This window comes from Balaenoptera borealis (assembly GCF_965194805.1).
Source record: "Balaenoptera borealis genome assembly, chromosome: 4".
Classification (NCBI taxonomy): domain Eukaryota; kingdom Metazoa; phylum Chordata; class Mammalia; order Artiodactyla; family Balaenopteridae; genus Balaenoptera; species Balaenoptera borealis.
The window spans coordinates 69,190,323-69,205,882 of NC_138861.1; the positions used below are offsets into that span (position 1 = coordinate 69,190,323).

Here is a 15,560-nt window from a genome sequence, read left to right on the forward strand (position 1 = left end):
ACAGTGAGATGACAGAACTTCAATTTATCATATAATGGGCATATCAGGTTATTATTTCCCATTGATGAATTAAATACATGGTATATTAGTATGAAAAGCTAAAAAGAGTTGGCTACAGTGCCTTTCAGATAAGAAATGGGATACTGTTAATCTTAAACATGGATATTGTTGATGTTACACAAATTTAAGATTAATTGTTTGAGACAGGATTTGGTCTGCCCAACATTTTTAGAAAGCAAACTACCTGTAAATTGTATCTGCTACCTAATATTTATTATTGCAGCCGTTTCTCAAGTAAAAAGGAAAGTTAGTTTTCTAACACAAGTAGCTGTCTTCTAAAGTTACTCTAAATAAGCATTGAAATAAAAAATGAAAGGTGTAAGCAACTTAAAATGAACTAGGGTAAAAACCTTAAAAATATAAAATTGCTCAAACTTTTTACACTTCCTTATAGATCAAATAAGGGTAAGATCTTTATGCCTGGGACTTATATGTACATCTCTACACATTCCCCTTTATTCCTACACATTATGTAATTTAAACTAACTGGAAAACAAACAGTAGGCTGGAAAGATGGCTCGTCACTTTTTTCCCTGGCTTCATATAGCTTATAAAAGAAAATATTCCTTTTTTTTTTTTTTTTTTTTACCTGCTGATGTAAAAGAAGATGATCTGCTTAAAAGTTCTCATCAGAAGAAAAAAAACTGTAATTTTGTATGGTGATGAATGTGAACTAGACTCATGTGGTGACCATTTCATAATATATACAAGTATTCAATTGTTATACACCTGAAACTAGTATAATGTTATATGTCAATTTACCTGAATTCAAAAACTAATAAATAAATGATAAAAGAATGTAATTTAAAAAAAGATGATCTATACGTTAGAATAAGGAAACAATTGAGTTGGGAAGAATCAAACATAAGCAAGAAGCAGGTGACTCAATATTTTGGTTTCTGTTTAGCATTCAGTTTACAAAAAAAGCTAATAATGTGAGAATAAAAAAAGTTTAATCATACAAAAATGGAGCTCCATAATGGAATTCTAAGAAAGCTATCACAATTTGTATAGATAATCTATCTGGTTCTAGCTTTCTTAGCATAAAGTTCCTTTTCAGTTTTTCTTAGTGTTTTCCTAATTTTTGAATGTACTTTAAATTTAAAGCACTTATATCAGTGAAATCTACTAATATAGGAAGACTGAATTTTAAAGTTCACTTATTTATCATCAATTCCTGCTGAGCTAGAAAGGCAAGCAACAATAGCAGAAAAGGATTGGTATACAGCTGTATTATGACACAATGTTGGTGAAATGGAACAGTATTCAGTCTCCGCCACATGGCTTTGGTAGCGTGCTTCCTCAAATCCGGGTGCAACACAGAATCTGTTATTAATCTACAGCCCTAATGAGTGACATGATTGGAGATCTACCTGCTGTTAAATCTAAAACTACACAAACATTTATTAAAAAAATTTAAAACTTAAAAATAAAATCAGTTTTTTCTTTATCCTTGGTATTAAGGACATTTTTTCCTGACAGAAAAAGAAACACTATTTATATTAAGTTGCTTTTTAACTATCGCTCATTTTTATACTTCATGCACCATTTAAAACTAATATAATATCACTGAAACTGATTTAGTCCTGAAAGTGGAGAGTTATAACACAAGTGAGGGCTCAGTCACAGGAATTACAGAGCAGGATGTAAAGTTTGGTGATTAATTTTTTGCAAAGAATATAAGGTTATGGGTAAGCTCTATGAGTTTGCTAGTTTGAAAGAATGAGGGAGATGTCTGAATAACTGAACAATTATCCCTCATTTGATTCACCTAGTGCAAGAAGTTAATAATTTTTAATGGACACTCACAGCTTGCTGTGACCTCAAGAGGCCATTTTTCCTGTTGGCATGCCAAACAAGTGCAATTTTCCCAGAAAGTGTTGCCTACAGTACCCACTCACATTTAGGCACTTCAGTTATACTTTTGAAAGGTAGCACCGACTGTGCTAAAAAAACCTGCTTCTTGCCAATGCCTAGATCTTTTCCTAAAAACCTGCACAGAACCTGTTTTCCTTCATCTTTTATGTGCAGTTACTTTTGTCTTTTCTCTGTAGCTGCACTGCATTTCACTTGTCTTTGCCCAAGTCTATTCTGTTTGTTTCTAGCTGCTTCTCCAATTTAATAGGGTCACTTTGAATTCTGATACTATTTTCCAAGGTTCTGTCCATCCTGCCTCTTTCTCTAACCTCCAACTAACTTCTGATTTGTAAACTTCCCTTCTAATAGCTGTGAAATTGCTGAAGACTTCCAAGAAAATCAGTGTTTACAGACCATCTGTCACTGTTTTTCAGCTGAAAAGTTAAGCTTACTGGTTAGCCAGTTTGAAAACACAAATACGTTGATGCTGGGAGGTACTTACAGCCTATGTATGTGAAAAGCATGTTTATGTGCTAATTTCACTGGAATGTACACCCCAGGAAAACAGGGAATACATAGGGTTTTTGTTTTTTCACTGCTCTATACCGCATGTCTAGGATAGTTCTTAGAGCTCAATAAATATTTCCTTAATTAAAGAAAAAATTTATGTGAAATTCATGGCATCCTGAAAATATGAAAACTAAAACAAGTCATTTTATCAATTATGAGTAGTTTTATATTTTGAGTAAATTTTTGAAGAGTGCCATTTGTCTAATTTCTAATGTGATTTATTTCCTTCTAATACTACACCAGTGGCCATAATACTGAAACTTTTAAAGCAAAGATAAACATCCATATAATTATTTGGAAATAGAAAATGCTACCTGAATACTAACTGCAGATATTAATTAGAGGGGAAAGAAACAGTACAACCTGCCATGACTCAAAAAGCTAAATAGGGTAAAACAGCTCAAGGTGGCTGTGAAAAATAGCTGTTCTTTAATTCTCTGAGTCCTTAAATCCTGGCTACAGTCTAGTCATACCTGCATATTTGCTATCAGAAACAAGGGTCAGCTCTTTCATAAAACCATGGAAAAGGAATTAACATTGAATTTCTACATATGTGAATCATTAACAAGGCTATCAACAGAAGACCAAGCACAAAATCTTTATTTCTGGTGAAAGCATGATAGAAAGCAAAAGAGGATTTTCATATTCCACGCTGAAAAACTTAGGCAAGTTTTTCTGATGATTTTTTGTAAGACCGTAAGTTACTGAAAAAAGACTAAGTTCAAAATCACAGATAATCATTTTAAGAAGAGTTTTTTTAACTTTATACCTGAAGACTGAGGTTTTGATATAAAAGTTTTTAAATGAGTGAAATTTGAATGGAATAATGAGTACACTCTTTTCAAATGTGTAGTTTTTAACCACAAAACTGCTACATTTCTTTCCTTATGAAAATAAAATAGGTGTTTTGACATTGGGAGGCCCTGAATGACAGCACTGCCTAGGCCAGTTCAATGTGAACATGTAATTGAGGACTGAAGCTCCAAGGCAGATCCGCCTGCTTTGAAATTGTGAAGTAAAGAACAGATCTGAAACAAGATGACAGTTGGATCTCACTTGAATTTATATTATATCATTCAGAAACATAATTCAAACAACGTTTCTTCTTGACAGCAGGCTAACAAAAGTATACTGAAAAGCTCTTAAAATAACTTGAACTATCACTCTGCTTGCCCCTCACACTTCATTTTTTTAAAAATGTAGTTACATTCTTATTTTATCATATTGAATGGGCAAAGTTTTATAAATTAAGACCTTGGTGATCTAATGAACCAACTGAATACAACCATTCTGTAATAGTCACATACCAATATACGTCAATTTTCAAATTTTTATGTAAAAACATATAACATGGTAAATGTTCTGTTTGTTTTATTTCAATAAAATAGTTTTACCTGGATGATTCTTTCTTTCTTAATGTACCTCATCCTCTACTTAATTCCCTCGTGGTTCTCTCTCCTTTGGTTTGACATATTTTTCTTTTATGAAGTCATTTTCATTATATATATCGACTGATGCATACAAGTCAGAGTTATACACAAAGCAGAGTGACTACTGAGTGATGACTTTGTGCTTTTGTTTTCAGACATTAATTTTGGCCCAAAGCAGAGATTTCATTTTGTACAAGTAAAAATAATTTCACTAATGATGGTATTTTCTATAGAATTAGAATACTAACTTCAGTGTAAGGCAAGGAATCTTTCACCAGGAGATGGTATCTATGAAGTTGTGAAACCCTTAAAATTGTATGTAAAATGCTTTTGGTGTATGTTTGTGTGCTCTGTCGTGCACACACATGCCTGCACTTCTTTCCAGTGAAAGGGTCCTGAGGCTTTTACTTCCTTTTCAATATTTAAGAAAAGTGGTATACAGGAAAAAAGACATGTCTCTTTCTTTGGCGAGTGACCTATAATATAAACAAGAAAACTGGAAAAAATGATTCAGAATACCCAAAATATATCTTATGTATGTAAGTATCACCTAATCAATTGCAGTATAACATAATGGAGAAAGGTTATAATCCAGAATTTACAATGGAATAAGATTTTAATCTTATCTAATCTACTATTATCGCTCAATATGTAAAGGAACGCAGGTCCAGAGATGTTCATAATTTATTCAAGGTCACACATGACTCTGGTAGTTTTTCTTAAACATATTTATATCAGTGATTTTCAAACATTTTTTAGTACCCTCTCCCAAAAATATGTTTCAACAAAATTTTATTAGGAGCCTTATAGGAGTGCATTACTTTTTTATAATATGCTTTTCTGTAATATTCAATTATTTTATTTTCATATTCACATATTAATTCACATAACATGAATAAACAAAATTAAAGTAAATAGATAAAAGAGACTTCTAGAACTGTGGAGAACTGATTCAATAGGCATTTTCTATTTTAAATATTTTGTTTCCTATTTTTTGCTTTTCTATATAACAAAACAATATCAGCACACATGCAATCTACAGAAAGACAGTGTAAGCAATGATTAGTTCAATTTTAAAGGGCTACTTTATAAAATAGAGACAGCCATATTAATCAAGACCAAGTTGTTTATAATAACAAACAAAGCTAAAATAATCTGCCTACTATCCTTAAAAGTTATACAAGTTTTAAAGCCATAGAAACCATAATTTTATATTTTTTACTGTTTTTATTCAAACAATTAATGAAATTACAAAGTGTCAAAGAAATGTTTTATTGAAAGCCAAAATCTCTTTCATCATTTTTTTCTAAAGTCATAAATTGAAGAGCTGACATCTTGATTTATCACACTGTGCACTTTTAATAGCCAACAAGTTAGCTATTAAATTTTAATCAACCTGCCTATTAAATTTCTTTCAAATGGTTCAGGGATACTTCAGCTTCTTTTAATAGCTAATTCATTCACTGGGAATCTATTAATACGGATTTCAATGACATGTCTTCTCCAGAGTACAGATTGGGTCATTGTTAGTTCAATATAAAATGAAATATTCTGAATGTAGAGGTGTTGCCTCTATTTCAATATGTAAATTCAAAGCTTTAGAGTTGGGAACCCTAGAAATTACATATTCTGTTCTCCCTTATTTTGCACTAATTGGCTTTATACATGTCTTCTTCATCAGATACATGGGTTTTTCTACAATAAACATTTAGAAGTCAAATTCCTGGGTCATATGTGGTCCACGTTTTCATTTTACAACATATTGCCACAATGCTGTCAAATATGTATGTATCAATTCACACTTCCCATAAGCAGTGTATATTTCTTAAATTCTTGCTAGGACATGGTATTGTCAGGCTGACATTTTGCCAATTTGATAGAGTATGAAGCATCTCATATTATTGTTATACTTTGCATTTTCCTGATTACCAGAGAGATGGAATAATTTTTCATATATTTATTGGTTGTAAAGGCTTCTTATTCTGTGAATTGCCTGTTCTTATCTTCTGCCCACATACATATTAGGTTGTTGAATTCTATTTATTGATTTGTAGGCATTCTTTACACAATACATGCATTAACATTTTGTTTTTTATATGTATTGTTTACATCTCCTTCCAGTAGCTCACCTGTTTTGAGTACTGTTTAAATTTTGAGATAGGACTCTTATCTGTCTTTTTCTTATAATTTATGATCTTTGTTATTTTGTCTTTAAGAACTCCTTTAACCTAAAATCTAAAATATATTTTCTTCTAAAAGCTCTAAAGTATTATTTTATGTATATACTTTTTTTTTTTTTTTTGCCCTGAAATTCAACACAACCTGGTTGTATTGCAATGAAGAAACTGATACCATTAGATATTCATTGTTGTTTTTTATTGAAAAAGAAGCTTCTCAGAGATCTTATGTTTTCTGACTGCTCTAGCCAACAGTGGTAGGCTTGAAAATCATAATTCTTGGCGAATCTTTGCTTTACAGTATAGGAAGTGGCTGATTTGCAAGTAGAAATGATGAACCTATACTACTCAGTCATTCATCTTTAAAACTCATTTTTTGTGGTCAGAGTCATGTATTTCTGTGTGCTTTTAACTTGGACATTTTGAATACATTGGCATAGTACTCAAAACAAAGAATACTGAGCCCAAAGATAATGGGTCAAGTATGCTTAACCACAGGTAAAGTAGCAGTAAATTCCATTTCTTTTTAGTAAGAATGTAGTGTATAGTATGTGGTATGTAGTCATTCCCACAGCTATGTTTATTTGTAAATCACACACTGCTTTACATTTTATTTGTAAATTCACACTGCTTGTGAATTTCTGATGAATAAAACAAACCTCAGAACAAAGGAAAGTATAACTATTTAACAATACAAAATAATTTACCAATTTGAAGAAAATATGACTTTTCATATACTTCTCTGCCCTATATTGGCATACTTTCTTATATTGTGCAAATTATACAAATTCGTATGCAGAAAGTCTATACCAGCTAAAACCTGAATTTTATATTTGGAAATTTATTTGAAAAAAAGCATGTGAGAGCAAAGTAGATATGAATTAAAACAAGATATCTATGAATAAAGAGATTCTTGATTATGTTGTTCAGAGAAGGCTTATTTTGTCATATAATCATAACCAGCTCTGTTCTGTTTAGACTGAGACTGCTTCAGGAAACATATTGTTTCTATTTTTCTACATCAAGACTAACTGTCTTTCCTCAATCTGTATATCCTCTTAAATCTTTCTTAGTTCTGCAGTGATTTTCTGGGGTTATAAATTACTATTTATGAATGTGATGGGTAACTTGTTTTAGTTTTTAAAGCACCCACATTCCTTATAATAATAAATTATGAGAAAAGCCTATTATGAAGATTACAGGAGAGCCTATTACATAAACACTTATTTTTAAATGGCATGCAGCATATAAGGCTGAACTATATAAAGTGCAAGCCCCAGTATGCAATAAACAGGGGCTATCTTGGATAATACACAATTATTGGTATTTAAGTATCTTTTTTTTCTAATAAGACCTTCTTATGCTAAACATATATCCCATTTCCATATTTTAATTTTTCATGTAAATGAACTAACTTCTATTTACTTTCAAATAGCAGATATAGGTTAATATAATCTATTTCTTAGAAAAAATAATCTGAACAAGTGATGACTTTAGTTAACTTTGGATATTATATACAGCATTTATATCATCACAATTTTATGCTTATAATACAGTAGGAGTATTTTTCCAGATGAGAGGTACAGTCTATTTTTGTTTGCTTTTAAATTTTGAATTATAGGCATTTCATAGTTTTTAAAAAACTGGAATTAGCACATAAAAGTAATACAAAGTTTAATTTATAACATTATCACTACCTATTTGAAGTCAACTCAAATAAATTTCCTATCTGTTCTAGGCATTATTATATTGCCCTGACAGAGGACACAGTTTCAAGGAATATCAAATTCAGGAGTACAGAGATTTGGGAAAGTTATATCTTTGGTTCTATTACTAAATGATTATAGGCAGAAGCTATTTACCAGATTTTTTAAACACAGTCTTTGCTCTAAAATATTCATCCTTTTACTGAAATATAAGAAATTAAAAATTAAAGATAAAAGGATTCTACTAATAAAATATCTTGAGATTTTTGGTATTTGAGAACTTCCAGGAGAAAAAAATGATTATAAAATTCTTGCAATCTAAGTCCTACAACTGAACAGTTATGTATAGTAATTCAGCATATTCGATATCAAATAGTTTTGTAAAAAAATGTTATTGGTCAATCCATCTCCCCATATATTCACAATATTTTAAAGCTTCTCTTTCCCTGAGTAAATAGGATGAATGAATCCACTCTAAAGAATTGTACTTAGAACAAAATAAAGTGGAAAGAAGTGAATAGTACATCAAGGAAATTAAGAAATAAAGATGTGAATAATTGCGCTTTAAGAATATCTTATTTCCATGAGGTGATAAAAATCATTCTGAAATACATTCTTGGAAGCTTAATTCTAATCTTCAGCAAGCTTCATGTAAAACTGTCATCATAAGAAAATAACGAAAATTTTTATTATTGTAAGTAGGACTGTGTGGTCAGAAAGCCCCCGTTTGGAATTTAGATTGTGTTCTTTATCAGCCATGTGATTTTGGACAAATTGCCAAAAAACCCAGGTTCTTCATGGATATAAAGATAATGGATAATAAATAATGAACAGTGTAAAACAGTTAAATGATAGTTACACACACTAAAGGAGAAATCCCAACTTCACCAAGACTATAAAGAGGCACATTGTGTTCTATCAGAGAAAAGAATACCACTAATTTCTGAAGATAAGTTGTAGTATTCACATTTAGTTCTCAAAAAAGATACTGTTTTCTAAAAAAAATTACATCCTCAGCAACTTATACAAAACAGTAATATTTTAAAACCAATTGGAAATGTTCTATAGCACCATATTTAGAAGTTATCAAGGTAACCCACTGTGGCTTGTCTGATTTATAACAAAGAGGTAAGAGATACTGCTAAGTATATATAAAGGCAGTAAGATAATAAACCATAAAAATGAGAAATCTACTCTACATAAATAACCCCTTTGTGAAGGGATCTTTGAAAACTATAATAATAATAATAATAATAATAATAATAATAATAATAATAAAACCATTTTTAATATTGTGTAGCTGGCTGTGAGAGGCTGGATGATTTCAAGGATTCCGAACAAAGAGACAAAGTTAAGAGCAAAACATAAGAAGGACTCACTGGGCACGCATTTTAAAAGTTTTTCTTTTTCAGTTCCTGCTAACAACTTATAGAAAGAACATTTGCCCCAGATTGACTAGAGATCAATATTTAATATATTCCATTTTACAATGAAAAGTTCATTCTGAAAGTTATTCGGTCTCCTAGAGTTAGGAATCAGGGTATTAGTAGTATTGTTTAGTTATCTATTTGATGCAGCATCTCACTTTTTAAAATCTGTACCTATTTTGCTTTTGTATATTAAACTGATTTTTCCTGAAACAGAAGATATCCTTATTTTATAGTACATTTTCTGATTATTGAGGACACATACAAAGGAAAGAAATTAACACAGAAATCACTGTTGCCTCATTTACAATCAAGAATATAAAGGTCAAAAAATACTAGATATAAATATAATGGCGAATCTCAAATGAAAAATTTCTCCATGCCATGGGACACTTATTATATTTGTGCTCATATCATTGTAATACTTTCTCAAAACAAAAAATAATTTGTTATATAGCCTAGTCTGATTTGTTAGCTATGCAAGAAGTGCTCTTAGGCATATGATTAACTGTTTCTGTACATTTGACAAATGTCAGCTTATATTAGAATCTGGTTAATATTTATAACAAATGATTTTATAATCCTTCAAAACAGCAAGGCTTTGGGGCAATATGACATTTTATGCATATAAGCCAAATTATATTTACTAACATTAATAAAATGGAGTGAATGAGTATGCATGTTCACCCTAGTAGCTTTAATTTATAGAAATCATTAATTGCGGTGAACACCACTTTTCATTTGTATTTTTCTTTAAAAACATAAAAACAAAATATGTTTAGTAGCCTGAATATTAATGAGACAGCAGGTGATTTATTGTGAAGTTTCATCTGTGCCAGTGACCAACCTCCTGGGAAAGACAATACAGGCTCTGAGAAGATATGAGTTTAAAAAGGGAATGAGTCACATCCCTACTCTGCTACATAACTGGTTATTTAGCAGGCCTGTCTAACTAGTGTTCTCTAAACCTCTGAAGGGTGGGAAGGCCTGGAGGAAAGAGAAGGCAGTGCTTGTTTATATCATTATCTAAGGTAGGGAGAAGAAATATTTTACCTTTATTTCCTCACTGCTAAAATATAGTTACAAATCAAAAATGGAAAGTACAACTATGCAGATGCAATTTGCATTTAATTTCTAATTTAAAAGAGATAATTCAGTTTTATTAGTTTATTTCCTTTTGTTAGCATCAAGGGGAGCACCATTTTAGGTAAATTATTTCTTTTACTTGACATTCAGGTAACCACCTCGTTCCTCCCACCTATTATTAGAAAATACAAAGTAAAAGAAACCTTTGGTAGTGAATGATGAATTTTAATAACATTATTGAGAGCACTGGCAAGGACCAGTTTTCATTTGTTAGAAAATATAAGTGAACTTCTGAATAGAATAATAATAGTACTTATTATGTCCCTGGCATGTTGTAAGCAATTAACACATATTAACTCAGTCCTCTCAAAGTCCCTCTGAAGTGGGTACTGTTCATATCCCTATTACATAGACACTGAGAAGTTAAGCAATTTACCTAAAGTCGCTGGGTTAAAACTCCTTACTCAAACCTTCGATGCAAAAAACAACTACAGATTAGACATTCTTCTGCCATATAACACTTAAATCTGGCTTAAATAAATATAGCTTTACTGGTCTGATCTCCATGAATAAAAATCTATACTGCATTAACTTGTGTGGGAGGTTGATAAGATGGAGAATGGGAGGTAGGGGAAATAAAAACCCACAATACAGGCCAAGTCATTGTTGCAGAAGGAGAAATGCCTTTTTGCTAATTCTGCCACTCAGATGCGGCACATTTTTGCAATCCACAGCTGGGAGGGGGCCACCTTTTGGTAATTCATATAGCAATACCATACTGGTAGCAGCTACCTAGCAAACCTTGATTTTAAACTGAAATTTCTGATGTCAATTCAACTTATTAAAAAAAAGAAAATGGGAAATGCAATTATATTATCCATGATGATAAAGCCTAGTAAAATCTCATTTCAGAAAAATCCCAATTTCCACATAAATCTACAGAAAGAGTGGAAATGTGTAACAATTAACTGAACTACCAGAGAAATTTCTCCCCAAATGCTTCATTTTTGGATCAAACTCAAGTTTCATAGGTATTGCTAATCTAAATCGCTCAGAATGCTGTTTGGCTAGCAGAGATTGTGGGTAGGGGATACAGGTGAAAAAGATTACCTTAGCTGCAAATCGTTTCTACTACTATCAGGAACTTAGAGCTACCAGAAATTTGGATTAGAGTTCTATTGGCCTGGGAGGAGCTTGGGGATTGAGGACTGACTTCGAGGTATGTGCAAATTGTATATATTTAAATGAACAAATGAATAAACCCTCCTGTGGGGTTTGTGAGACTTGGGTTTGGATAAGAGTTAACTTTCCTTGAAACTCTCTGTAATCAACCATCACCTTAGGGCTCTCAAAAAGCTCCTTCTACCTGTGTATACAGCGGCATGGTGAAGTTAACTCGATGGTAACCCTGGAGTGTTGGGTATTGCCCTCAAGAAATTCTGGCTTCGTATGAGTGTGTAGCATTGTAGCCAACAAATCAGCAGAAGAAAAATTTTTGAAAATGTATAGAGAACACCTGGAAAACATTTTCATAAATATATTCAAAGGACAATGTAATGAAAGTTTTTAAAGAGATGAGGTGACCAAATAACAAAATGCCAAAGAGAATATATAAGAATGATTACATAAATTGAAAATTATCAACAAATGTTCCAAGGTCTTGCTTGATTCCAAGGAGTAAAATCCCAATAGTAATCAAATTTATCACACTGGGAAATCTGGACAGGTAAACTGATACACAGGATGTAACAAGCTGGTTCAAGAACAGAATATTAGAGATGATTTGAAAAAATAAAAACCATTGAGAAAGATTTCTGCACTGCATGGTAGATGCTTTATTCTTAATGAATCCCAAAGATGATAATGATGGATTCTTGTTTGGAAGAATAGGTGATAAGACATACAGCATTTTAAAATAATTATTCTTTTGATGAACTGAGCAGTGGTATGAATAGGAAAGAAAACCTGAAGTGAAAATAGGACTAATTTTTAGACAACTTCTTGTAGTTTTCAAAGGTCAGAAGTATTCTAAAGGCAAACATAAGAGATTTAATATATCTAAGTTAGAAAGAAAGGAAAATGGAGTTGGAATTTAAAAAAAAATTGCAGCTGTAAGAAACTAAGAGTGAATGGGAAGTTAGAATACTGTACATGAAGATGTAAAAATGCAGTGCCTAACATTTTATTTTAATAATAGGGAATACAATTTTTTGAATAAATAGATGTGAATAATTATGTTGCTGAGGTGACTGAAGTGTTTATCTGGAAAGGTGAATCTTGGATGCCACCTACCTAAATATGATACACACGCCTGAATGCAGGGAGGATAGGACCCTGGGAAATAAGACAAGATTAAAGAAGGAAGTTAAAGACTAGCTTCAGAGATATAATATGAAGAAATAAAATTTTAAAATACTGCACTCATCTAAGATAAAACATAATGAGATGAGAATAAAACGAGGAGTTTCTGACTAGGGGAACTAGGAAATTAATATAGGAGATCAGGAAGATCACTATGATGTCTACCACCATTAAAGTCACTGAGTGAAAGGAAGAATATATATCCTGAAGGAAAAGATCACTGCATGAACATACAAGTCATAAATTCAATTTAACCCCCTCCCCAAGGCCATCATCAAAGTAACTTATTGGATGTCACAAGAAATTTTATACCCTTTCTTCAATAACTTTAAGAAATATCTTTTAAAGCTAAAGATTTTAAAAACAGATTTAAACATATAATCAGACAGTATAAAATATTATTTTCTTTAAATATATTTCAAATTGACCTAGTCATCCTCATAGCACATATTCCAAGTTGAACTTTCTGAGAAGGAACTAAAAAGGGCACAGCAATGTTATATAATGTGATTGACCTTAAAAATCAAGGTCATAAAAATTATGCATTTAAAATAATTTTTAATAAAGCTGCATACCTTACTACCTTTACACAAATTTAGATCATAATGCTAAAACAAATAGTTATTTTACATATTTTATCTGTCTTCACATTAGGCAAATAAACAGTGCATCATTAAAATTAAATCTCATCTTTTGTTTAAATGACACTTATCCTATGGTTGCTGTGACCATTAGATGCAAGATACTTCTAATAATAAATCTTATTAATAAGGATAGTTTTCTTAAAGGAACATACTGTAAATTTTCTATGTATTATTTAAAGTGAAAAGAAAAATCTGTCGCTATGAAAGCAAATTTGTTCCTAAACTTTGGAGGCATGTGTAAGTAATTTGTTCTCTGTGGTTTAGGAAGTATGTCAGAAAGTTAAAAGTATTCATATTTAAATTTTCACAAACTAACCAGTAAAACTAAACTTAAAATGAGAAGAATACTTGAGAGATATTATGTAAAATAAACTAAAAATGAAACAAAATAAAAGGTAATTGTTTTATTTTAATGTATTTTCTTCATATTTGGAGGAATACTTGCACTCACTGTTTTAACTTAAGCAAAAGTGATGTAGAAAATTTAATATCATTACTAGGTTATAGTTACTATATCACTACCACAAATAAAAGTATGTAAATCAATCAAGATTAAATATAATATGGATGAATCCCTATATCAAATTCAACTTAGACACTACTTGTTGTAACTTCTTTTATATAAATACGATGCAACTTACTTGAGTAAAAGTAATTAACAGCACCAGCATCTGAATCTTTCTTAATCATAAACCATAATTATTAAATTATTTGTTTCTAAGTAGCATTTAATATAACAGAAAGCTCACAGAAACAGGTTTAAAACAAACAAATAACTCTAGCTTGGAGGCTAAAAAAAATAACAATGTCAATCATAAAAATAACCACTGAATATATGCATAAAAAAATGTCTCTTTTAGGACAGTGCAATTAGAATGTGCTCATAGAAGCGCCACCCCCCAAGATAAAAGTGTATTCTAAAGATTTCCCAGTACAGACTGTAGTGTACTCTAGCTCTCCACAAACATTATATCTACTCATTTTTACTGCAGTCAATTTAATTTTAATCACACACACACACACAGTGGGGAGGGGGAGAAGAGGGAGAAAGAGAGAGACAGAGGCAATAAAAACATCAACCACAAACAAAATAGAAGATTAAGGGAACTTCATTTTCAAAATCAAAATGATACCCCAGAAGCATTTTAACCAGAAGCACATACACACCAAAAAAATCATTTTATATATATATAAAATTTATATATAGTGGGTTTTTTCTTCTGTATCTTTAAGTATCCAATATTATCTGGACACATCTTTTTGATATTAAGATTAGGTGGGATTTTTCCCCAAATACACAGGTTGCCTTAAGTATGTATTAGAGAGTATAATTTTACTTCCACAAAGACTATGAAATTGCTCTATACGTGGGATAATGTGGAATTCTATGATGTTTAGCAGACTATATAGCCACATAATTGCCCATTTTCACTGCTTCCAATGAGGCCTGACAGCTCACCAGTTTATAACAGTGGCAGATGACTAGAGAAAGAAGTTTCTCACTTTTTAACTTACTTTCAGAAAAGATCTCCTGAAAATTCTGGATTGAAAAAACAAAAAGGCTTATGAATAATGGAACACATTACTACACTCAACCGGGTTTTATATCCTTGCAATATTCCTATCACATGGAACAAGGTCCAGAAGTTGCAAATAAAGCAATGCATTTAAGAACTTCTTAAAGTAATCACAAAAAAGAGTAAATATGAAAAATTATTTCTAATTACCTCTGTTGAGTGACGCTGAACTGTTTATATCTCCAGTAATGAAGGAAGACTCTGACTGCTTTCGGACCGTGTCATTCCACATCCTACGAATTCGGCTCTGGATGAGGGAAAGGATAAAAAGGAAATGCACTCACCACACTGTGAATTTTCACACATATTGTTCTTTTTTGTTTCTATTACAGTTATATGAGGCTTATATTTCTGGCATCTGGCAAATATACAACTTCTACATGCTTGTAGTACAGTAGCATGAGAACATCAGGAACTAAATTAATGATAATAATTGGTTCTCATTAAGTGTATTCTTAAATGCCTATGCCAGAAATAATTATAACTATTTAAAAGGAATAAATGTAACATACTATACCAATTTAAACATGAAGATACATAGAAATGTACTCTAGATAGAATTTAATAATTTAAATTTCTAAGGTAAAACAAATTATTTTCATTGTAACTTTTATGGGAATGAGATATTTAAATATGCATTAATTTGTAAGTTGTATTAACAAAAG

At 31.2% G+C, this 15,560-nt stretch overlaps 1 protein-coding gene across 2 annotated transcripts in view; it reads right to left on the reverse strand.

The window, feature by feature from the left end:
* The window catches only part of ADGRL3 (adhesion G protein-coupled receptor L3), a 563,380-nt gene that overhangs the window by 17,332 nt on the left and 530,488 nt on the right, over positions 1-15,560 (reverse strand). For both annotated transcript variants that reach the window (XM_082390059.1, XM_082390060.1), the window contains one exon: positions 15,046-15,142. In XM_082390059.1, the coding sequence (XP_082246185.1) occupies positions 15,046-15,142 (97 nt within the window). The remainder of the gene's footprint in view (positions 1-15,045; positions 15,143-15,560) is intronic.